The following is a 25,766-nucleotide window of genomic DNA, read 5'->3' on the forward strand; positions in this document are numbered from 1 at the left end:
TTGGTCTGATCGGGTGTGGTAGGATAGTGTTCATTCTAGCACTCTGCATCTTTGAAAACCCATGCAGTTCCTCTTCCCTGCCTGGGGTGTCGCTGTCTGCTGCAGTGCTTCTAGCACAGTGTGGTCTGTATAACAGCACTGATCTGCAAATCAGACCTTTGCTAGAAACACCACAGCAGACAGCGACACCCCAGGCAGGGAAAAGGAACTGCATGGGTTTTCAAATATGGCGAGTGCTAGAATGAACACTAGTATGATTGCTTGGTAGTAAGGCTTTCGAATGGCAGTATACTGATATTAAACACAAGGCCGCCATTACGGATGGGGTTGCGGGCTCGCCATGCTGCAGGCTCTGTGGCTTGTTGCACTCACCACAGGTTCTAGTCTTTTTCGCTTTGTGGCTCGTGGCCCCCCACACACACAAACAAGGGAAATTAGCCAATCAGTCAGGATCCCCACTGTTGGGCATTTGAACAGTCGGGATTCCGATGTCTGTGTACTGACCATCTGAATCCTGACTGTCTGGTCGGCACCTGGTCTGATCCATGGTTCTACAGCTCATCTGTTTCATATGGTTCTACAGCTCATCTGTTTCATACAGTAATCAGTAGTAGTGTGTGCTCTTACGCCTGCTTCGCAATGGAGGTGTACAGAAGCACTAATACCTGTCTGGAGCAGGCCAGATATGGTACTTTAGCAGAAGGCTATAGAAAACCTTGGCTAAGCTTTGGAACAAACTAGTATTTAGCAGGAGGGGCCCGTATTTAAAGCCCTGCTCGCCCCTACAGTATTTAACTGCACCCCCCCCCCCTAATATGCCGATTTCCTCCTCGCTCCATTTTTGAAATGAGGGGGGAGTCTGTGTATTTTGCTGAAGAAGCAGGTTCGCTGTTTGTGGGAATCCTCGCCGTCCTGTGACAGTGAGGATTTCCCCAGAACGTTGAATACGCCGATTGGCTGCCGAGGGGGTTAAACAGCGTGGATTGCTGGTTTTCTGTGATCCTCGCAGTTTAATCCCTGCGAAGGCCATTTAACACGGCCCATAGTGTTCATTCTAGCACCTAGGAAAATCCTTGCAGTTCCTCATTCCTGCCTGAGGTGTCGCTGTTTGCTGTGCTACTTCTAGCACAGTCTGGTTTTTATATCAACGTTGAGATACAAACCAGACTGTTGTAGAAACACCACAGAGCAGCACCCCAGACAGAAAAGAAGCACTACAAGGATTTTACAAGGTTCTAGAATGAACATAATGGGCCAGATGTACTAAGCTTCAAAAAGTGATCAATTGGAGAGTGATAACGCACCAGCCAATCAGCTCCTTACTGCCATGTTACAGGCTGGGTTTGAAAGACTGTAGTTTGGAGCTGGTTGGTACTTTATCACTTTCCGCTCTATCACTTTTTGAAGCTTGGTACATTTGGCCCTATATCTTTATAATCTAAGAACAGAACAAATTCCGGAAGTGGTTGAAATGAAGTGAGTGAAAATATTAATTAAGTGTGTATTTAGATTGCCTGCATTTGTGGTTAAAGGTCAATTTGGCTGTATATTATGCCCCTTTCCCACTGCAGCTCTTAAACGGTATATTGCCGTTTTTTCCCCACAATTTACCGTTTAAGGCTGCAGTGGGAAAGCGCCAGAGTTGAAATACCGGTTAAAGTTAACCGGTATTTCAACCCGTTTTAAAGCAGAGTCCTACACGTTTAAATACCATTTTTAAGGCAGTGGGAATGCCTCTTACACGGTATTTAAAAATCCCACACTAATTCCCCCTCCCCTGGTACCTTTCCTGGAAGGGTACCTGCACCGCACCCACCCCCTCCCCTGGCACTTACCTGCGCGGGGGATCCGGGCAGCGGGGTCCGGCATCATGGCATGGGCACAGCACTTCAGGTCCCTCCCTGTGGCTGGTGATGGATGCAGGGCAGTGGGGTGGGGTCCATTTGGGATCCGGGCAGTCCCTGGGGCTGATGGTAACTAGTAGTTCACACTCTGCGCATATGTAATGAGCGGCTCATTTATATGCAGGGCGCTCAATACACATGCGCATAGTGGGAACTACTAGTTACCATCAGCCCCAGGGAATGCCCGGATCCCAAATGGACCCCACCCCGCTGCCTCCCCACTGCCCTGCATCCATTACCAGCCACAGGGAGGGACCTGAAGTGCTGTGCCTATGCCATGACGCCGGACCCCGCTGCCCGGATCTTCCACGCAGGTAAGTGCCAGGGGAGGGAGGGGGGTGCAGGGCAGGTACCAGGGGAGGGAGGCTGGGTCCAGGGGAGGGGGGGGTTTATGAAAGACAGGCACTCCTTTTTTTTTTTTTTTAACGTTCACTGCGATGGGAATAGCACTTAAACGGTATTTAAAACGGTAATCTGCTGCAGTGGGAATGCTAATACCGTTTAAAAATACCAGTACTTAAAACTGGTCTGCAGTGGGAAAGCAGCATTAGTGTTTGCACTGGTAACTGAGGGGTAAATTCACTAAGCTTCTACAAATTAAGAGGGGATGTTGCCCATAGCAACCAATCAGATTTTGTCATTTATATTGCATCCTAGAAAATTATAGAATCTGGTTGCTATTGGTGACATCACCTCTGTTCATTTTTAAAAGCTGTAATCAATTTACCCCTCAGTTTTGTCTCCTAAAAACTTCCATTGTTCCCTCATGCCAATCGTAAACCAATGGGCACTGCTAGCAATTTAGTATCTCCTAGGACAGGCATGGGCAACCTGTGGCTCTCAAGCTGCTGTGAGACTACAAGTCCCAGCATGCCTTGCCATAGTTTAAGCATTCCCTAATGGCAAAACTAATGTAAGGCATGCTGGGACTTTCACGAGAGCTGGAGAGCCACAGGTTGTCCGTGCCTGTCCTAGGAATGCTAGAAAAGATAGCGGGTGCTAGAATGAACACTAATCATCTAGACCAGTGGTTCCCAACCTGGGGTACTAGTACCCCTGGGGGTACTCTGCAGACCAGTTGGGGGTACTTGAAAATAATATTGGTAATGGCGGAAGATGATAAAAAGTATTTCGATGGCAGAAGACGACCCATTGCCATGGAGAAGAACCATGTTGTGTCACTTACGGTTCTGTCTTCAGCGTCATCAGCATCATCAGTGTCTCCTGGTGCTTTTGCCTGAGGGCTTCCCATGCTGCCCTCAGACATCAGCGATCATCTGCCCTGCACTGACACAGGTGGAGGAAGCAGCGGCATTAATCCTACAGGTGTTAGTGGGAACCCTGGAGACAATACGGAAACAGCGGCCAGACATGGAAGGGCACGATTCCTGTCCGCTACTCCTTAATATAAGGATATGCATATCCCGTACCCCTTGATTAAGCTTTTTTATTGAAGAGTACCCCCTCTCAATTTGAAATATAGACTATACCTATGAGTGGAGAGGAAGTGAGCGGTATCACTTCCTCTCCACTCATAGGTATAGTCTATATTTCAAATTGAGAGGGGGTACTCTTCAATAAAAAAGCTTAATCAAGGGGTACGGGAGAGAGAAAAAGGTTGGGAACCACTGATCTAGACCAGAATGGGACATCATGGAATAGGATCTGCAGCTGTCCTTTTAGTGTTGACAGCTGTATGGTAAATACATCTCCGCTGTCCTGCTACAGTGTTACCAACTCTTTATCTAGGATGAGTGGGAGGTCATGAGAATTGTTACAGCGCAGCACAGTTTATTTTATATATGTTTATATAGATCTTTGCCACTGAAGGTCTGCACTCAAAACAAATTCTGTATATAATGTTGGTTTTGGGGCAGATTCATATGGCCAGGAACGAAATGAAGTTCCAACGCTATCCAATTACAGGCATCTGTGGCAACAGTTAATGCTTAAGCTGGGTACACACCTGTATAATTGTTGGCCTGTTCATCTGTTATCAGGTAAATTAGCTGATGATTGTGTAGGCGTATATTCAGGTTTGCAGGAACGTTTTGCTTAGAAATGGCATAGAATGTGCCTGCAACGTTTGGGGTAAGGATGTTGCTTCTTGCATGCTGCTTAATATATTTGTCGGGATGACCTCCCAATCCTATATAAGCACGTACATACTGAACTATCTCTAGCACAGTGAGGAAATGGGCTTGCAGGGCATCAAGCTGCATATTGTGCTGCGCTTCACTTTTGGAAACCCAGCACTTGGCTGATTGGGGGTGTTGACCCGATTTAGTTGAGCTCCCACCCTCCAGAGGTGCAAGCAAAAATGAATGCACTTCTTCTCAGGCCTGATCAATGGTCTTTAAATCAATGATGTGCTTTAGCCAGAGGTGAACAGACCAACTAAATCCACGGTTTATTAAATCTGCCTCATCATCAAAGGCAACCTGACCCTTTCGGGGGCAGTATAGCTAAGGCTTTTACCACTTTCAGACATACGCGAAAATCCTGTTTTTTTTTTTTACATGAACGCGCCCAAACCCGGGACTAGCGTATGTCTGAAAGGGTATACCAGGGATTTCACTCCCGGATACTGAGCACCTGCAATTGACCAGGGTTTTTCCCAGTATTTTACTCCTGGGTAGAATACCCGGCTTATGTCTGAATGGTTTTACCCGGGGTTTTCAGTTTTAAACATGTGATGTTGCATTTTTTTGCTGCCTGGGCGTCTTCTGATGAGGTCATCAGCTGCAGCTGAGGAAGACGCCTCAGGCACATGTGCGGAGGTGCTTGCAGTGGCTGCATGGTGCTCCTTTGCTCCCTTTACAGCAACAGAGTGCAGACTCCTGTGGGAACTCAGGTGCCATGGCACATCATTGGAAGGAAGAGGAGGTCAAGGAGCTTTTACATGTTCGTGGAGAAGAGGAGATCAAATCTCAAATCACAGGCACTGTGAAGGATGCCATAGTTTATGGAAATATTGCCCCCACCTTTGGATGATGTCATTCTTGTGAGCCAGCAAAGTGTCCCATTTTAATGATGAAACACTGAAATGCTTGAAAAGCCTGGCTTATGTGTGAAAAGGGTATACCTGGGTTTTTCCCGGATCTGAGGTGTTGTGTGAAAGGGGATCTGTTACTAAAATCCCGGGAGTGACTTGGGTTGAAAATCCCTGGTAAACCTGGCCAAAATCCCAAGTAGTATGTCTAAAAGGGGTATAAAATGGGTATTAGTAATAGCTAAAAGTACATTTAAACAAATGTAGGTGCCTTTCTGCAATAACATTTCAGTGGGCATTTTAACCATTCCAGCTAATAAGACACGGATTTGGCAATGATTTGAGGATGTGGCTGCAGGTGGTGGATTAGAGTGCTGCATGCAAACAAGCACTTCATTCATATCCAAAATTTGGTGGAGCTGAAAGAGTTCATGTAAAAATGAAGGTGTAGATCGGTTTTCCTGCCCCTGCCATGGTCTCCCAATCTAACCAAAACCAATGCGCTGTTCCTTGTCTGCAGAAATCTTACCCAATTAAAAGTAAGAAGCATTTTAAAGCCAGGTCAACACTATACCAGTATCAGGCCTATATTTGTATAGTGTGTATGCAGGAGCAATAGATGATAAAGGACTTCAAGTGCTCTTTTAAAAGTCAGATGAGAAGGTTGGGGGTCTGTGGTGCTGCATGTGTAAATAAGTTCCTGACCTCTTAAGGATGGATCGGGCAGTGAAATCGGACCAAAGCGCAGGTTTTGACACCCGGTCCGACCCGATGCGCGGTCCCGTGCGCATCGGGATGTCGGACCGGCTGCACATAAGATAAATCTTATGTGCAGCCGTGGGGACTCTGAGGACGCCGGCGAGGAGGAGGGGGGGGGGCGGCAGGGGGAGCCGGAGCAGGGAGCTGTCATGCTCCGTCCGGGTGGGGCACGCCGCTAGTAGTGTGGACGCTGCAGGGGACACAGGCGGCAGTGACATAGAGCCGGGCAGGGGGAGCCGGGAGCTGTCAGCACTGAAAAAAAAAAAGCCCATACAATGAATGGGCAGCCTGTGATTGGCTAAGCGCTCTCTCAGCCTGTCAGCAATTGGCTGAGAGAGCGCTCAGCCAATCACAGGCTGCCCATTCATTGTATGGGCTTTTTTTTTTCAGTACTGACAGCTCCCGGCTCCCCCCGCCCGGCTCTGTCACTGCCGCCTGTGTCCCCCGCAGCGTCCGCACTACTAGCAGCGTGCGTGGGTCCCCCCAGACGCTTTGTAGCATCCCCCGCCCGCCACCTCGATGTCCCCGGCCCCCCTGCTCACTCCACATTGCAGCTCCCCGGGAGTTGCAAATGATACATCGCATGTAATGTATCATTTGCAAAACTTGGCACATCAAGTGCCAAATCGTGTGTCCCCCTCCCGGGGAGCTGCAGGGGGAAATCAGGTCCGACTTGTCCTTAGGACAAGTCGGACTAATGTATGGGGGCCTTTAGGGTGTTCGCACAGTTTGATTTTGGCAGGTAATTTCGAAAAAATAGTCACCCTGCAGGAGATAAGCTGTGTACACACGGGGGCGATAGGGGCTGAAATCGCTGGAAATATGGTCGCTGGCGACCATATTGCCTGTGATAGGAGTGTGCCCCGGCGATAAATCGTGGGGTGCGCGCTCCCATTTTCAGCCCCGTTCTAATTGCTGGTCACAGGAGCTTGCTCCTGCGACCATCTAATTACCTCTGCGGCACCGTCGGCAGAGGTTCCCTTTCATCAGCGACCATCTCTGGTCGCTGATGAAAAGGAGAAACTGAGCAATATATAGCTCAGCCATATATTGCTAGCATTGTGTGTACGGGGCTATAGCGATGCACGGTCCTGCTAAATCCGTATCGCGTAGCATAGACTGACTTTGATCACAGACTATCATTAGTCAGACAAAATTGCTTAGTTGCTTAGTCAAAATCTTCAATGCATCTAGTCATAATTAAAACATATGGGGATGAGCGCTAATAAAGAAAAGAAGCAGAGAGAGAGATAGAAAAAAGCACCTGAAAAAATAATAGGGTTATTATAATGTAAACAGCTCTTTTAGGCTAATATTGGGAAGTCCGTTGGGCTGCACTTTCCCTACCTCTAACACAGACTGCCAGAGTCCAGCCGGGAATGAAGATTGTAGGAGCTGCTTGCAGAAATAAGCCGCTCGTCTTCTGCGCTGTGTGGTGACGTCACCCGGCAAACGGCGATCGTAGCTCCGGCTTCTGTGCTGGATGGACTTGGGTAAGGGAGCGTGCAGGATAGGACACAAAGCCTCTCTCAGCCTGTGATGAGGGTCAAAAACAGTGAAAAACCCCATGTCAAACTTTTAACTGTCGACCTATACACTGTCGAACTAAAGACCTTTCGACCTTTTCCCATATCGACCTAATGGTGTTGACCAGATGACTGTTGACCATCATGCTGTAGCCCAAATGATCCCAACCCTATCTGAGAACGGATAATCCATTCACTGCCTGTATCACTGTCCTTAAGCCCAAAGAGAGCTTCGTTGCAGTAGAATTACGATTTTTCTCCTCACAGACTCATAAGTTAAATAATACCCCTTTTACACCCAAATTTCGGATCCGGCCCGGTATTTGGAACACGTGTCCTAGCCCGGTCGGATCTGGGATTTGCACCGTTTACACTGCGTTGCCTACCCCAGAAAACTGGGTTTTTACCGCATTTTCTGTTTTGTACATCCCTAATTCTCCGGGAATCGATGATGAATGAAGTGGAAACCCTACCTATCACCCCTGTGTTTATCTCTTTTTAATTCTTAACACATCTGCCCCACAGCCTGTAACATGACAGGAGCTGATTAGTTTGTACTTTATCTCTCTCCAAGCTTTGATAACTCCCCCCACAGTGTCCTGCTCTTGTCCTGGTTGGCTACACTTTTGTGCTCTCAAGCAAGCAGTGTATAGCCAGGGCAGCTAGACAGCTCAGTAGTACTGGAGCTGTGACAGAGTGGGCGGGGCTATGAGCCTCAGTGTAGGGGAGGTCTCACGTTACCAGAAAACAACACACCACTACTGAATGCTGGGAGAGAAAGTGCATGCCCATTCCTAAAGTCCCAATCATTCAGTCCTACAGGGGTCGGCTCTGCAAGGCTGTGAGTCTGTGACGCTAGATATCCACCTTCTGTCTGCACTATATACAGTACGTAATACATCTTTGTTACAGGTGTTCATTCCTCTGCTGCCTCATTCTCACTGACGCATGATCTGTGCTGCAGTATGCAGTCACTGATATGCACTAGCTAATGTGTACTGAACCTAGGGCTGTACTCAAGCTGGTGTGTGACTTACAGCAAGGGCAAAGTAGAGCAAACATTTAGAAAATAAGAGAAAGCCATGAAAGTAATGATTATGTCTTCGTACATGAACTAGTTTCAGTGGCAGATATACAGTATAACCATACTAAGGTACTGTATGCCTAGGATTGCCATAATATACCCCTTTAATGCGGGGCACATATGATTTACACAGGTTCTCTGGCTGGCTCAAGTCAAGCCTGCATTTCACCTGGTTGCAATCAGACACAGAACATGTGCGAAACATAGGTGTCCATATTTATCCCTAGAATAACGGTGCATACACACTGGCCGATACATTGTGCATTTGACTGAACAGCCAATATATCGATGCACCATCGGCCAGTGTATACGAGTGATATATCTGTGATGCCAATGATTTATATATCTCTTATATATTTAGCCAGATCTGTCACTCAACCCCTGTGGAGAACGTTCCTGTGTAGAACAGTTTCACTTTCATGTGTATGACGTTCCACCCCCTTGACATCACCTCTCCCCGCCCAGCCAGGGCTACAGTACACGCCCACCATCCACCATTACTCCACAGCCACCATCCACCATTACTCCTGCACATCCCTACCCTCTGCCAGGACCCCCGCGACCCCCCCTCCCGCGATTCGCGGGACCCCCCGCGACCCCCCCTCCCGCGAATCGTGGGGACCCCGCGAATCGCGGGACCCCCGTGACCCCCCTCCCGCGATTCGCGGGACCCCCGCGACCCCCCCTCCCGCGATTCGCGGGACCCCCGCGACCCCCCCTCCCGCGATTTGCGGGACCCCCGTGACCCCCCCTCCCGCCATTCGCGGGACCCCGCACCCCCCCTCCCGCGATTCGCGGGACCCCTGCTTTCCACCCTCCCGCGAGTCGCGGGACCCCCGCGACCCCCCCTCCCGTGATTCGCGGGACCCCCGCGAACCACCCCTCCCGCGATTCGCGGGACCCCCGCGACCCCCCTCCCGCGATTCGCGGGACCCCCGCGACCACCCCGGTATCCAGACTATTGTTAGACAGCACTTACATCGACACCATTAGTTCGACAGCTCAATAGGTCGACATGGTTTTAGGTCGACATACCATTAGGTCGACAGCTCATTAGGTCGACATGTTTTTAGGTCGACACTGCCATTAGGTCGACAGTGTCTATGTCGACAGTCAAAAGGTCGACATGGGTTTTTTCACTGTTTATTGAGCCGACATGTGCCGACAGGCGGTATTTCATGCCCTACTATCCACTAGGGCGTGGTGGGAGAATAAAATAGTGTGCCGAGTGCAGCGAGGCACCGTGCCCGAAGCATAGTGAGCGGCTGCTGGGATACACTTCAAACTGTGTCCATGTCGACTGTGTCGACATTTCGGCCAAAAAAAACAGTGAAAAAACCCATGTCGACATAGACTCTGTCGACCTAATGGCAGTGTCGACCTAAAAACATGTCGACCTAATGAGCTGTCGACCTAATGAGCTGTCGACATAATGACATGTCGACCTAATGGTATGTCGACCTAAAACCATGTCGACCTATTGAGCTGTCGAACTAATGGTGTCGATGTAATGGCTGTCGATGTAAGTGCTGTCTAATATCCGTCCCAGACCCGACCACCCCCTCCCGCGATTCGCTGGACCTCCGCGACCACCCCCTCCTGCGAAACGCGGGACCCCCGCGACCCTCCCGCAAATCGCGGGACCCCAGCGACCCCTCCCTCCCGCGAGCCCCCTCCCGCGATTCGCAGGACCCCTGCATCCTCCCCTCCCGCGATTCGCCGGACCCCTGTGACCCCCCCTCCCGGCATTAAAAGGGCCCCCCGCGACCCCCCCTCCCGCCATTCACGGCACCCCCCCCTACTGTGATTTGCGACCCCCCTCCCGCAATTCGCGCCGCCCCCTCCCGCGAATCACGGAACCCCCCGTAGCGCCCCCCTCCCGCGATTTGCGGGCCCCCTCTGCACTTCTCGCGATTTGCGACCGCCCCCTAATTCACACATTCGGGGACCCCACCTCCCGCGATTCATGCCCCCCTCACGCAATTCACGGCACCCCCCACACCCCCCTTCCTGCGATTCGCAACCCCCCACGACCCCCCCTCCCGCGTTTCACGAACCCCCCCGTAGCGCCCCCCTCCCGCGATTTGCGGGCCCCCTCGGCACCTCTCGCGATTTGCAACCGCCCCGTAATTCACACATTCGGGGACCCCCCCTCCCGCGATTCATGCCCCCCTCACGCAATTCACGGCACACCCCATACCCCCCTTCCTGCAATTCGGAACCCCCCACGACCCCCCCTCCCGCGATTCATGCCCCCTCCCGCGATTCACGGACCCCCGCACCACCCCCCTGCGCCCACCCTCCCTTGATTCACGCCCCCCTCATGCAATTCACGGCAACCCCCCACACCCCCCCTCCTGCGATTCGCAGCCCCCCCACGACCCCCCCTCCTGCGATTCATGACCCCTCCCGTGATTCACGGACCCCGCACCACCCCCCCTTGACTCACGGCACCCCACGCGCCCTTCCCGCAATTCACGGACCTCCACAACCCCCCCTCCCGCAATTCACTAACCCCGACAACCCCCCTCCCGCAATTTGCGGACCCCCCTTCCCACGATTCAAGCCCCCCCGCGCCCCTGCCCACGATTTGCGGACCCCCGCCCCCTCCCGCTAACCGCGGATCCCCACACACCACCCCCCCTCCCGCAATTTGCAGACCCCCCAGACCCCCTTCCGGCAATTCCACCCCCCAGCGGACCACCGCGGCCCCCGCTCCCGCATTTCACGTACCCACGTGACAATGGGGGATCCTGTACCACCACAAGCAGGTACCGCCCCTAGGTGGGAAATCCGGCCCTGGCTGCCGCACTGCAGGTTTCCCCACTGCCCTCTGCACCAGCGCCACAACTTTTATCAATGTCTTGCCCACATACCACTATTATACAGCCTCCTGCTCTCATGCACGCTCACTCCCTCCCAGTGGGAGGAGACGCTCACCCACTGCCGGGAGCTGCATACTGTCCCCCACCCTCCTCCAGTTCTAGGGATGCCCATCGACCATCAATGATTTTCAAATAATCGATGGTTTATGGCCGATGTTGAATACTTTTGCCATCAATGTGGGAGGACACTGCCCTGCCTCCTGTTCTCCTGCCCCGTAACTTCCGCCAGTGGAGACCCGCTCACCCTGTGTTGCCCACATTCCCCTATCATGCTTTACCGCCCAGCCTCCTGCTCTCATGCACCCTAACTCCCACCCAGTCGGAGGAGACATGAATTTGTGTGTCGGCAGTGCTACACTGCTGATGCCCGATATATATCTAAAGCGATATCGGTGCATCTTAACTTTCTTTTTGAGCAGCAAATGTAAATACAATACCAGACGTGCTGTATCTGGTGGTGTGCCCAGAGCCCAATGCATACTTTCCCCCACTCTCGGAATGGCTCGGAGCTCCCAATAATTGGGTGGCCCTTTCTGCCCCCTGGAAAGGTGGGCAAGTCTCCCGCTTCTTCCCCAGACCCCCGCATCCCCTCGTCCGCAGTTATGAATTCTGGCAACTGTGGCGTTTTTGGGAGGGAGCGATGCAAATCCCGTTAATTCGTGATGTTTTAAGGTGCCCATACGTGTTACAATTATTGTATACAATATTGTATACAATTTCGCATCTTATCGCATCTCGATTTTACGATGAGATGAGATCTAGTACAAAAAGTATGTGCAGCACATACTTTTTGTACTAGATCTCATCGAAAAAACGAGATGCAAAAAGATGCGATATTGTATACACTATAACTGGGGTAGCCAACCCTAGTCCTCGAGAGCTACCAACAGTGCATGTTTTGCAGGTCTCCTCACAGAATCACAAGTGAGCTAATTAGCTCCATCTGTGTATCTTTTAAAATGTCAGTGATTAATGAGTGCAGCTGTGCAGCAGCTAGGTTGTCTGGAAAATGTGAACTGTTGGTAGCTCTCGTAGGCTAGGGTTGGCTACCACTGCACTATAACAACGTGTATGGGCACCTTCAGTCCTGTGAATTTGGCTGCAATGGGGGCGTGGCTTAATAACGTCACTATCTGTCCCCGGCCCCCAAACTGCACATCAGTGTCTCCACTCCGGGCTTCTCGAGAGGAACATGAAAAATTAGGTAAGTGTAGCCCTGTCTATACACTGCTCACTGACCAAACCGCTGCATAATTGTAAGCGGTGTAGCCATGGTGCCTGAAGTGTGTGCGTGCTACGGTACATCCCCCTCCCCAGACCAATGTGAGATAAAATTAAAGGGGAAGAACAATTGATCAGTAGAGGCAGTCATGCCTCCTGTGTCTCTCCAGCCTACTGCCCTGTGTCTTTCCAGCCCCATCCCTCCAGCATCCTGCCGCTGTGTCTATACAGCTTTCTGCCTCTCAAGCCTTTTGCCCAATCTCCCCAGCCTCCTGTCACATGTCTCTCAGCCCCATATCTTCTGCAGTACGTAATTGCTGCTGTAGTGGTGGTTCCGCCTGTTCTGCAGTCACAGTGTGCAGATGTCATGATTGTGCTTGGGGCAGCATGGAGCATCCATTGCTCTGCCTGCCGCAGCGCAGCTTCCATGGGGTATGGGTAAAAACTGGACCAGGACAAAAACGCCAGACCGGACTTCAAATTCTGCATTATGGAGCTTGTAGCATCCGGTCCAGGGGGTGTCCTGTCCGGGGGAGCTGACTGTGACACCTGTAACCAGGTAGAGGAATAGGGGTAGAATAAAATCTCCCTGTATGGTCCGGGCATGTAGAAAAAACCGGAGGCTGTAATCTCCCCTCCCCCATGTCCCTGGTGATAGCTATCACAGGGACCGCCCCGGACGGGACACTCCCCGGACGGGACACCCCACGGACCGTACCCTACAAGCTCCGGACTGCAGATTTTGATGTCCTGTCTGGCCGTCCGGAGTCTAGTCCGGGTCCGGTTTTTACATAGTCCCGCTTCCATGAACATGCCCAACCGAACTTGGTAAGGTGGTCACCTTAGTACCACTTCTCAGTGCACACCGAATCAGCAATGGCGGGACTGTGGTTCCATTGCCTGAGCAACCACATTAGATAGCCTGGAAAAAGATATCGGAGAAATATCAGTAAAAATTGCAAAAAAAAGTCAGTTGTTTGCTCCTGATGTTCTCCGCACCCCATTGAAAACTCCCCGATGTCACTGACTCTTCTCCTTGACACCAGCATGTGTATCAGTCAGTCAACGCTGCAATGTAAAGTGCCTGCACCACTACCTGAAATGTTATGTATAGTAACTATTTTGTTATGACTCTTTTATATTCAGGGTTACAGCTAGACACTGCACCTGGATATTGACTTGGTATCAATACTGTCTGTGATTTCTAATGGCTGCTGGACGGGATAAAGTGATTCACCTCCTCCGGGAATTGCAGAGAGCTTCGTAAGTGTCTTACTCCATCTATTCAGTTTTAGAAGTCGATATATATGCGTTCATTCAGCATGAGGTTACACCGTGAGCTTCACTACAAATAGATAATCAAAAGCCACTCTTCATAATACCATATTGTAGACTCACCAATGGATTTTTGCCCTTTTTCTGGAAGTATGAAATAATGAGAAGAATATACCGGTGCTTTACAGCTCCATACTAAATTATGTAAATGTGTGAAAGAGTTTTACTCGCTGCCAGCAGATAGCAGTGTTTCGGTTACACACGGACACTAGACATATATATATATGGTGGAGGAAAGGTGAATGGGGAAACGTAAAGGCGGTCATACACTACACCACGGTATTGCATGCTACCCTGGCATTCGGTACCCTGGCATCTGACCCAGCTGCTCCCCGGTGGCTCGATTGCATGCGTCATATATGGTCATCTTGCATAAGATTTATTGCATGCATTCCCATTCACTGCTCCGGGATATGATACATCCCAGCTGCATCTGTGACAATCTCTGGATACGACATACAGGACTGTGCATCAAAATCTTAAGTAAATGACATAGGATTTAACAATTTACATATGATTTATTGGCCTGATGCATAGAAATTGTGTATAAAAGGGCCAAATCGTACTAGTGTATGGCCACCTAACCTATCTTCCATAAGGAAAGTCATACTTTTTTCTTCCAACCTGACGTTATCAGACCTGCATGTGCTGCAGCTCCTTCTAGCCATGGAGATGACAGAGTCCGGGGGAGCTGCTGCAGCTGTGCAGCTGTGCAGCTCCTCGCAGACAGCTCCTATGAGCCTTTGAGTGTCAGTGACTCATTGGGAGACTACCAGCCAATAAGCTCATTAAATTCATGTTCCAGGCTGTGTATACATATAACAGGAGATGATTGGTTGTTAGTTTATCTCTCTCAGCTTTATTACTCTCCAAGGCTTAGTACGGCTTCCCATTAACCACTGCACTGCACATCCCCCAGCTCTGGACAGAGCAGGTAATGCGCATGCTGATATAAACATGGTCATATTTCATTCTCTGACAATAAGATTTTACAACTGCATCTCTCCAAGGCTTAGTAAATAAGAAGTAGAACAAATTGGTTGCTATGGGTTAAAACCGAGATGATGAAAGTATAGATAAATAAATATGATACTTGCAGATAACTTTTTTTTTATTTATTTACTTTAGATGCAAGTGTCCAGCCCATTCTCATACTTATACTCAAGGTAGGTTCTAAAGGAGAACAGGTAATCATGTGGTACAAATGCAATACAGCTGTGTAAAAATCTGTGAACTTGTTAAAGAATGCACCAGTGAGCATGGATATAAATATATATAACAGATGTATAGGTTGGTGCAAGGATGTTTTGCCAAAGTAAAATTGAGCACCTTGGAATAGGGTGTTGTGTCAAGCTGCTAAACCCAGGGGAAGGTCAATTCCCCGTTGAGATACAAACTATAATAAAATAAATTCTGCCCTCAATTGAATCCCCCCCCCTAAGTGGTTGGGTAAATGATTTGCAATTGGGATGGAGCACAATACCATGACGATATATAATTTATGACAATTTTGTTTGATCCACATACAGATCAAGCTTGTGGAGACTTTGGGGTCTATGTGCTAAGTCTTGGGGAGATATAGTGGATGGATATAGATTTGGGGGAGTTATGATGTTTCTGTGCAGAGTAAATACTTGCTGCTTTATTCTTACACTGCAATTTTGATTTCAGTTTGAACATAACTCACCCAAATCTAACTCTCTCTGCACATGTTACATCTGCCCCACCTGCAGTGCACATGGTTTTGTCCATTTTGTGAACAGATTTGGCCTGCAATCAAGTCAGAAATAGGCCCAAAGTACCAGCCAATCAGCTACTAACTGCTATGTTACAGTCTGGGTATGGAAAATGACTGTTAAGAGCTTATTGGTTGGTAGTTTACATCCATTCACTTTATCTCTCTCCAGCGCTTAGTACATACACCCCTTTTTCTTTTATTCAGAACCAGTCTTCTGGCTTAAGACTCTCCCTCGTATCCTCTTTCTAGCGGCTTGTGCAACCAACTGGATAGTCAATGCTATAACTTTATCTTGTTGCAGCCAGAGGCGTAGGGAGGGCGGAGCCAGTGGAGCACATGCTCCGGGCGCCGATTAGTTGCAGGGCGCTGCCCCCCCTCCGCAAATGAGCAGGGAGTCTGGCACTCAATAATTCACCCTCAGCACAGCGGGCAGCGTGCGCCGGCGGCTGCCCTGCCCGGCGCCCATGCCTGCCTGCTCACCCAGGCAGGGAGATCCCACATGTCTAGTGGGATAACGGGACCAAGCAGAGGGCACAGCCCCGGGAAGCCGCTGCAGCAGGCTCCCTCCTCTATGCCCAGGGAAGCACGCATGCTGGTGACTGAGGAGGACACACATGGAGACCTGGAAGACATTGTGAGTGCCCAAGCCCTTATTCCATTCCTCACCCTCCCTGCACTGTCCTGTTATGTCTGACATCTGCTGTAATGCTCCTGCCCCTGGCTTTGTATCCTCCTCTCCTACATCTCAGCACTGCAGGCAGCAGGGGGAATGGAACAAAGGCAGAGGATGGGATTACATGGAACAAAGGGGAGCCAGGCAGGAATGCTGCCCTGACACTGGTGGCCTGTGTGTGCCATCTATGCATTGACTGGGCACTTTAGGGAAAGAGCCCCCAATGTTCCAAGGTGGATTTTAGTTTTTTATTAAAGATAAATAATTATGGGAATAATCATGGGGTTTGGGGGATTGGTGGGGCCTGGGGGAGGGGCGCGAAACATGCCCTTGCTCCAGGCACCATGGCACCTAGCTACACTGCTGGTTGCAGCATTGTGAGGAATTATGCTTCAATTAGTGAGGTCCTAACACAAGAATGTTCTCACATCAACTTTATTACTGATCTAAACTATATACTGATTAATTTCGCCCGGTAACTGCTAAAGTGCACCGGTCCCTTACACTCAGTGACACAGGCCTCTAAGAATGACCATTTACAAGGACCCAGTGACACCAGTAAAGCAGTTTGTAACAGGCCATTGATCTCCTCCGTGTCCCACCTCTGGGAGGTAATACAGTAAGGATCGCAAAGCAAAAACTTTGCTCATCCAAATTCTAACTTTCTCCGCACATTTGCCTCACCTGCAGCGCACATGGTCTTGCCCATTAGAGAAAGAGTTTGCTTTTGAGATCCTTACTGAATTACCCCCTCTATCCGGTCTCTGCTGATTTGCAGAAAGTGTTGTTTCTCTAGGTTTACTTTAAAGATACATTCATATGTTCTAATTTTCTCTTTAGCTTCATCATCTCAGATTACAACTGACTATGCATTTGAGGTAAGTATGTGAAAGTTAGAAAAGTTACAGTATGTCATATATATATATATATATATATATATATATATATATATATATATATATACTATTCTTAATTATTGTATTAATTATATAGTGTGGCAGGGACAGCATACCTCCACATGAAGATAATATGGAGGATCCGGTCCAGGTTTTGCAGCAGCGAAACTGATGTGATCAGGGTTAGGCTGATTAGCAGCACCTGTGCTCTCTTGATATAAGTGTTTCCAGGGCAGGGGGTCATTGCTCTTGATGGTGGAAAAGCTGCCCGAATGATAGGCCGGGGTGTGGGATAGGGCAGGGACCACTGGGACATTTTGAAGAGTTTGTACTATGCTGTGACACCTGTATGTTGCATTGCTGTAATCTTCATTGCTTACGCTGATTACCTGGTATGCTGTTTAACTGTTACAAAATAAAGTCCAATACTTAATCTTGTCCAGTGTATGTGATTCCTTGTCACATTACTGGCTAACACAATGATAAAACCAAAAACACACCCAAACGGATGAGCTAGCAAAATTAATAAATGTTAAAACTGAACCAAGCTCTTCTTAATAGGATCTCAACCAAAATCAAGACAAAGATTTACCGGCACAGCGTGCAATTATTCACTGAACGCAGCGCTGATAAATCTTTTTCTTGACGGAATGATAATTGCAATGCCTGATATTTGGTCTTACAATTGCGGTCCCAGTGATAATTTATTTGCAAAGTGTGTGACAAGCTGGGAGTGTGTATGGGCGGTAACAAGGGGCAGACACTCAAACGCAGGATGTTGCTACCACTTTGTGGGCATCACAGCTTATAATAGTCATGGTGTGCGACCATCTGGTTAGTTAGACGGTAAGCTATGGACCGGTGTGTGTGCCAAAGTGTTGGATCTCAGACTCCTCCTGTGGGTGTCTTCATAAAAAGCCCAGCAGCAGCAATATTAGAATACATATTCGCACAGCCACTGCATAATAAATCACAGCTGCGAAGACATCTACGTCCATTTCTGAATAAGTGTGGGTTTTCAGTGGGATGTGGAATGTCCCAGTTCCAGCACCGTGACTGCACTGATACACTGATAATATGTCATTTACATTTATGTATTGGTCTCCTCTGTTTTGTAGATGGCTGTTTCCAACATCAGATATGGAGAAGGTGTTACCAAAGAAGTGGGCATGGTAAGTACAAAGTACTGTGCTAACAATACATATAGTAAATACAATATTCTTAATATTATTATTATTCTTACTCTTTTAACTACCCTGGTACCTACAGTATAATACTATATCTGTGTTTCTGATTGGTCATTCTATTTGTTTTCTCCAAAGGATTTGCAGAATATGCTTGCGAGGAATGTGTGTGTGATGACTGACAAGAATCTGGCCCAGCTTCCACCAGTCAAAGCTGTAATAAATTCACTAACAACGAATGGTATCAACTTCTGCTTGTATGACCAGGTTAGAGTGGAGCCTACAGATACGAGGTAGAGTAACAGACCACTACAGAAAGTCAGCCAGCCACATACAGGCCAAGCCTGCCTTTCCTTGTGCTCACCAATAGCTAGGACTATTATCCCACCTGGTAACACACACACACGACTCACCAGGCAGACCTGTTGATGAGCTTTACAGGCCACCATGTGACTGTAATACCCAGAATGCTTAGTGATGGGCCATTCAATTTCAAACCTATTGTTGTTGTATATTGTGGTTCTCCAGAAACATGCACTGTCATACCAAGCCTTTTGCCCACTATTAGCCGGTGTATTGCTCTATTTGTGTGGTCAGCATTATGAATGTTCACTTACTCATACTTTTTAAAATTATTAAACCACACACACATACTGTATGTAAACATAATATACAATGAAATAGAAAGCAAAATTGTAATTTACACAACAACTTTAATAATAAACTGATAATGAGCCCCATATGATGCAACCACAATAGCCCATACATTATCTTTTATATTTCACACATCATGAAGTTACATGTACTTAGGCACAGGTTTATTAACACTTGGAGAGAGATAAAGAGAAGAGAGTAAAGTCCCCTGGTGTTCCCCCGATGGGTCCACGGCGGCCTTCAGGATCCCATACCTCCCAACTTGTGTCCGGATAGCGCCCGAAAAGGGGGCGGGACGTATGCAAATGAGGGCGCGGCTTATGCTAATTAGCCGCGACCTCATTTTCATACGAGAATAGACGCTGTGCGCATGCGCACAGCGTCTATTCTACTAGATTGGGGGGTCTCCCAACTGCCACCCCCCGCAGCGGGACAATGCCTGCCGCGGGTGGGACGTCGGGACAGGACCCGAAAATCGGGACTGTCCCGACGGAATCGTGACAGTTGGGAGGTATGGGATCCTCTACAGCAGGCATGTCCAACGTTGGCCCTCCAGATGTTGTGAAACTACACATCCCAGCATGCTTTGCCACCGTTTTGCTAATAGAGAATGCTAAAACTATTGCAAAGCATGCTGGGATGTGTAGTTTCAAAACATCTGGAGGGCCAACGTTGGACATGCCTGCTCTACAGTGTCATCTCCGGTCCCAGGGGGGCAGTGCGCGGGCGCGCCATTGACTCGCACAATGCACCCCTGGGACCGGAGATGCCGCTGAAGAGGATCCCGGAGGCCGCCGTGGACATCAGGGGATGAGATAAGTATGAAAAAAAGGTGAAGGGGGAAACCATTGTTTTCAGAATATTTCGGCTTTTGGAATACACGGATAATGGAGACTCGACCTGTATAAATAACTGGTAATAAATACGCATTATCTTCTCTTTTATACCTGATTACACCACAATGCAGCCCTCTGTGTGATTACAGCAAGTTGTTATCTTTTCTCTTATGTTCCAGCTTTATGGATGCGATCCAGTTTGCCAGGAGAGGGTCGTTTGATGCCTATGTTGCTGTTGGGGGTGGCTCTGTGATGGACACCTGTAAGGCTGCTAACCTTTATGCTTCTAGCCCAGAGTCTGACTTCCTGGAATTTGTTAATGCCCCCATTGGAAAGGGAAAACCAGTGACCGTGACTCTGAAGCCTCTCATTGCAGGTAACGATGGGTGTCCTAATTAGTATTTATTTTCCTTCTTACTTCCCTAAAAGGCAGGTTGGAATCATTATGATAACCTGCAATTATAGTACAGAGCTGATGTGCCGGCTTATGATGAGCTACAGGGTTATCATTGAGATATACTTTACTTATTCTATCCTGACCAATGGCAGGTAAATCAGCTGTCTGGCTGATGACATAGGACATTGGCTTTCATAAAGGACAGCCAGCAAGATGCATACAGTGGATCCCATAATTTACCCTTTGAGTGCCAACATCTCTGTGAGAGATTTGCAAAATATCCACTAAGAATGCCGGCGTCGCTCACATTTGTTATATAAATTCCTATAAAAAGTGCTGTGTTCTAAACATTATATTTCCTATATAAGGTTAACATTACAGGTCATTATGATAAATAACAACGTCTGCTTGGCAATTTCCACACTTATTTTTGCAAATTCACTTGGCACTCAAAGGGTTCACTGTCAGAAATAAAGAAATGCATAATAAAATAAAAATTGGTTTAATAATTAATTATATCTGTGATTTCATATACAGTAAAGACTCAGTTGGCATTTTAAATACTAAAAGTCTCTAAAAATTATTTCTCCCAATGTTGCACAAAGTATTTTAGTTTATAAGCATTTATATATTATATCTATATCTTATAAAGTTCCAAATATATTATAAGCCTATATTAAAGTCAATGATATATAATATTAATGCTAAGAGTTACGGGCTTAAGGCAAAAATGGGTGCTGGGGCACTTGCAAGTTGGTAGTCCAGGTTCAAATCAAATTATTTTTGGCCAATGTGATGGGTAAATCCATTGGTGGTGGCTGCCAATTATAAAATACAAGGACAAACAAGAGTCCAGCCTTGTCTACCCCAACATAACTGAATCCATGGGTGACCAGTAAGCACATTTTTTATAGATTTTTTATTAATTAATTTTATGAATGAAAAATGCTGATCGTCTAGGGCAGTGGTTCTCAACCTTAGTCCTCAGGAACCCAAACAGCGCACGTTTTCCTCACAGATACACAGGTGCAATCATTACTCACTGACACATTTTAAAAGATCACAGGTGGAGCTAATTATGTCACCTGTGATTTGGTGTGGAGACCTGGAAAATGTGCACTGTTGGGGGGTCCCGAGGACCGAGGTTGAGAACCACTGGCCTAGGGTAACATGATGTAAGAAACTTTGGGAACCACTGACTGTTTTCTCACATATACTAAAAACCTATAAATACTTTGTAATGTCGGGACTATTGTCGGATATAAAAGGAATGGACAGGACAACACTATAATCAGATGCCACCAGTTCTGTGCTGATTTAGAAGGGGGGTGTATCAAAGTGCAGTTTCCAAACCACAAATTAAAATGCATCTTTTACTTAGTTTTTCATTCACATATTTTGATTATTAGATTATATACACACACACACATATACACACCAGGGGTAGCCAACTCCAGTCCTCGAGAGCTACCAACAGTTAGGCAGGTATTCAATACTTTAATTCCCCTTGTGCAGCGAATCCTGTTTTGGATTCGCTGCACAATCGCCGGGTTCCGGAGGGCTGCAGCATTAGCTGCCAGCCCTCCCTCACCCCCTATTCAACGCCTCAGGGGCTTGCTGCCCCTGGCGGCGAATTTTAACCCCCCCGGCGAATGCCGTCGGGGAGCTGGAGGACGGCTGCAGGCAGGGAGATGGAAGCCTCCCTGCCTGCGCCGGACACTGTGGAGGTGAAGGAGGGCTGTGGGGGACACAGGGAGAGCCCCCCAGAGCTGGCAGGGGGCTGTGTTAGGGAGCCGCTACACACTGGTCCCGATCGTGCATATGTAATGATCGGGATCAGTGTGCAGTGAATATATGAATATTAATGAGCGGCTCCAGGCTCGGCCCCCTGCTGGTGAATGTGTAAAAAAAAAAAAATGGTACTCTTTACCTAGCACGGCGCCCACGATTTTGATCGTGGGCATCGCGGCCATTGAATGCACTAAAAATCGGGTGCGACGCGACCAACGCGATGCCCGCGATTTCAATTAAGTTGAGTTAAATTTCTCAATTGACACGATTTTACTGTTCAATGCCTCAATTGACCCGATTTTTCCATAGGAAACAATGTTAAATGGCCCACAGAGGCCAAATAGCCACCCTGAAGTGTGAAATGGCCCCCACAATTGTTAACGCCACCCCACGATCAACGTCAACCCGAAGCGTGGCGAGCGCAGCGGTACGCGTCCTACGACCTTTTTATACCCCCCACTATCCACGTCGGCGTGGAGTTAAGAATAGAATAGTGTGGCGAGGGGACGCGGATACCTTCACAGGTAAACGCGTCCCTTCGCGGGCTTCACAGGTATCCGCGTCCCCTCGCTGGGCTCGCTGCGCTCGCCACGCTTCGGGCTCGGTGGCACGCTGCGCTCGCCACACTATTCTATTCTCAACTCCACGCCGACGTGGATAGTGGGGGTATGAAAAGGTCGTAGGACGCGTACCACCGCCGCTCGCCACGCTTCAGGTTCACGTTGATCGTGGGGTGGCGTTACCAATTGTGGGGGCCATTTCTCACTTTAGGGTGCCTATTTGGCCTCTGTGGGCCATTTAACATTGTTCCCTATGGAAAAATCAGGTCAATTTGAGGCATTGAACAGAAAAATCGGGTCAATTGAGAAATTTAACATTGATCCCTATGGGAAATCGCGGGCATCGTGTCGGTCGCGTCGCACCCGATTTTTTAGTGCATTCAATGCCCGCAATGGGCGCCGTACTCTGCAACTGACGACGGAGCCTGCGAGCTCCGAAACGTTTTGACTACTGCACATGGAATAAAGATTCCACGAGGTTTACACCAATTACAACAGTCTCTGAGTGCCACTTACTCCTATGCTGTATACCGGGAGGACACCATCCTTCTCCAAGAAGGCACCGGAGCCGGTTATTTGTTGGCGATTACCTAAGCCCTGAGTGCCGGCCTCATCACCTTGTGTATATATATATATATATATATATATATATATATATATATATATATATATATATATATTGTTAAAAAAAATAAAAAATTCAATATATTCGTGTGCTGCAAGGACATGAATAAAAATAGCATGCCCCTTCACAGAAAAAAAAATTTTGACACCAAAATAAAAATAAAAAAATGCTTTATTTTCAAAGATCACATTCCAGTTCTCCAGAAAAAGATGACGAATGTAAAATGTAGAATCCAGGCGAAAATCACTGGAGAAAGCAGTTCTCCACTTCAGCATTGAATACACTCTCTGCGAATTCCACTGAAAACCCCATTGAAAACCACCGGCGAATCGCCAGCCATTAGCTCTTCACTTGCAGCGAATTGTGTCCATTAAATAGGGCGAATTGTTTTTTCTGTGAGAAAATTCGCCAGAAAACAGGCAAATTGCCAGATCCGCTGAAAAAAATGGCGAATCAGAGGCATTGAATACTGGCCTTAATGTTTTCCAGGCCTCCCCACAGAATGACAAGTGAAGTATTTAGCTCCACATGTGGATCTTTTAAAATGTGTTAGTCAGTAATGAGTGCACCTGTGTCTGTGTACCTGCGAGGGGAGTTGAAAAATGTGAACTGTTGGTAGCTCTCGAGGACTGGCATTGGCTACCCATGATATATACAGTATATATAGGACTCTGCAATTCCCGGGTCATGTATGTGAAAGGGGTATAAAAGACATATTTTCAAAATACATGTAATACCGTGTTCTCACTACCAGTGAGAAATACACAGCTTTTCTCCGGCATTAAAATGCCGGGGACTGCAGGGACGGACCCCCGTTCTCACTGCAAGGCAAATTCCCGGGTGAAGAAGTTCTACCCGGTAATTTGCCTTTTATCACGGGTTTTTCTGCAGTGTGAACGGGTCAACCCGTTTCTGCATACCCGGATCTCAAACACGGGTAAAAAGAAGGGTTTTACCCGTGTATGAGATCCGGGTATGCGACCCGTTCACACTGCAGAAAAACCCGTGTTAAAAGGCAAATTCCCGGGTCGACATGATAGACCCGGGAATTTGCCTGCAGTGAGAACGCACCTTGTATTCTGAGCTATAATGAATGATTTTTGTAAGCAAGTAATGATTACTTCATAGCCTTAACCCCTTCCCGACATTTGACGTACATTTACGTCATGGCCGGGAGGTACTTCCCGACACATGGCATAAATGTACGTCATGAGTTTAAACTGTCACTGCGTCTCGAGACGCAGTGACAGAGGGACGATGTCTGCTGTCCCTGACAGCAGACATGTCCCTGCATGCCCAGGGGGGGCTGCGATGCCGCCCCCCCGTCGGCGATCGCTGTGATTGGCTGTTCAGTGTGAACAGCCATTCACAGCGTTTTCCTGTGTTACCAGCGAATCAGACGCTCGGTAACACAGGTGTCAATCACCGCCGGGCGTCAGGGGGCATGAGGGGGTCATCGGTGACGATGACACCTCACCCCACCCTCACCCCACCTGCCCCCAAGGCTGTGATTGGTCCGTGGGACCCACGGACCAATCACAGCCAAGGCGCGACATTTAAACTGACGGTGACTGCGCTGCAGACGCCATTCCGGTCTGGAATAGCGTGCAGAACGGTCACCGTGCCTGCCTGCCGTGAATACCGACCTGATCCTTGCTAATACTTACCTGATCCTTGCAAATACCTTACCTGATCACCTTATCACTGCTTGTAGCGTGCTGGACGCTTCCTGGATCTGACTTCCTGAGACTTCCTGCTGCTGCTGCAGTGTGATAGAGAGATAGAGAGATAGAGAGAGAGATAGAGAATGATAGAGAGAGATAGAGAGATAGTGACAGAGAGAGCTATATTTTGTGTCTGCTACCCCCCCTTTTTGGGGGTGCAGGGGTTTTCTATATATAAATAACTGTCAGTGCTGCTGCTGCAGTGTCATACAGTGATAGATAGTGATAGATAGTGATAGATAGTGAGAGGTAGAGAGATAGAGAGATTTGTGTCTGCTACCCCCCCTTTTTGGGGGTGCAGGGGTTTTATTTTATATATATAACTGTCAGTGCTGCTGCTGCAGTGTCATAGAGTGATAGATAGTGATAGATAGTGAGAGATAGAGAGATAGAGAGAGATAGTGACAGAGAGTGATAGAGAGTGTATATTTTGTGTCTGCTACCCCCCCTTTTTGGGGGTGCAGTTTTTTTTTATACATATAACTGTCAGTGCTGCTGCTGCAGTGTCCTAGAGTGATAGATAGTGAGAGATAGTGAGAGATAGAGAGATAGAGAGAGATAGTGACAGAGAGTGATAGAGAGTGTATATTTTGTGTCTGCTACTCCCCCTTTTGTGCTGATCAGTATATCTGTGCTGATCAGCAACTTTTTGGGGGCGCAGAGGTTTTTTTTTTATATATATACCTGTCAGTTGCTGCCAGTTGCACTGTCAGTTGCACCAAAGGTTGTGCACCTGCTGTCCCTCACTGGTAATCAGTGTCGCATCACTGATCACCTTTTTTTTTTTTTTGTGAGTGCTGTGGGGTCTTTTTTTAATTTTTTTTTTACACACACTGATTTTGTGGGTGTCCTGTGGCCACTGTGCGCCGATCAGTGACGTACATCACTGATCAGCTTTTTCGGCACAGGGTTGATCAATTTTTTTTTTTTTTTTGATCAGATTCCTGTTGCCTTTGAGCGCTGTTCAGTGACAGACGTTACT

General features: G+C 48.0%; 1 protein-coding gene across 2 annotated transcripts in view; it reads left to right on the plus strand.

Annotated features, from left to right (window-relative positions):
- Nucleotides 1–7,903: 7,903 nt before the first annotated feature.
- The window catches only part of ADHFE1 (alcohol dehydrogenase iron containing 1), a 42,234-nt gene continuing 24,371 nt past the window's right edge, over nt 7,904–25,766 (plus strand). Inside the window, exons 1-7 of one of the 2 annotated variants that reach the window (XM_083187194.1) lie at nt 7,904–8,069; nt 13,518–13,634; nt 14,835–14,872; nt 16,958–16,995; nt 18,132–18,185; nt 18,336–18,490; nt 19,867–20,063. In XM_083187194.1, coding sequence (XP_083043320.1) covers nt 13,579–13,634; nt 14,835–14,872; nt 16,958–16,995; nt 18,132–18,185; nt 18,336–18,490; nt 19,867–20,063 — 538 coding nt within the window. In that variant the 5' untranslated portion in view covers nt 7,904–8,069; nt 13,518–13,578. Of the gene's footprint in view, nt 8,070–13,517; nt 13,635–14,834; nt 14,873–16,957; nt 16,996–18,131; nt 18,186–18,335; nt 18,491–19,866; nt 20,064–25,766 lie in introns of those variants that run through there. The other variant, XM_083187195.1, reaches the window with a different exon arrangement.

The sequence above is a fragment of the Crinia signifera genome, chromosome 5, assembly GCF_055691185.1.
Source record: "Crinia signifera chromosome 5, ASM5569118v1, whole genome shotgun sequence".
NCBI classification, from domain to species: domain Eukaryota; kingdom Metazoa; phylum Chordata; class Amphibia; order Anura; family Myobatrachidae; genus Crinia; species Crinia signifera.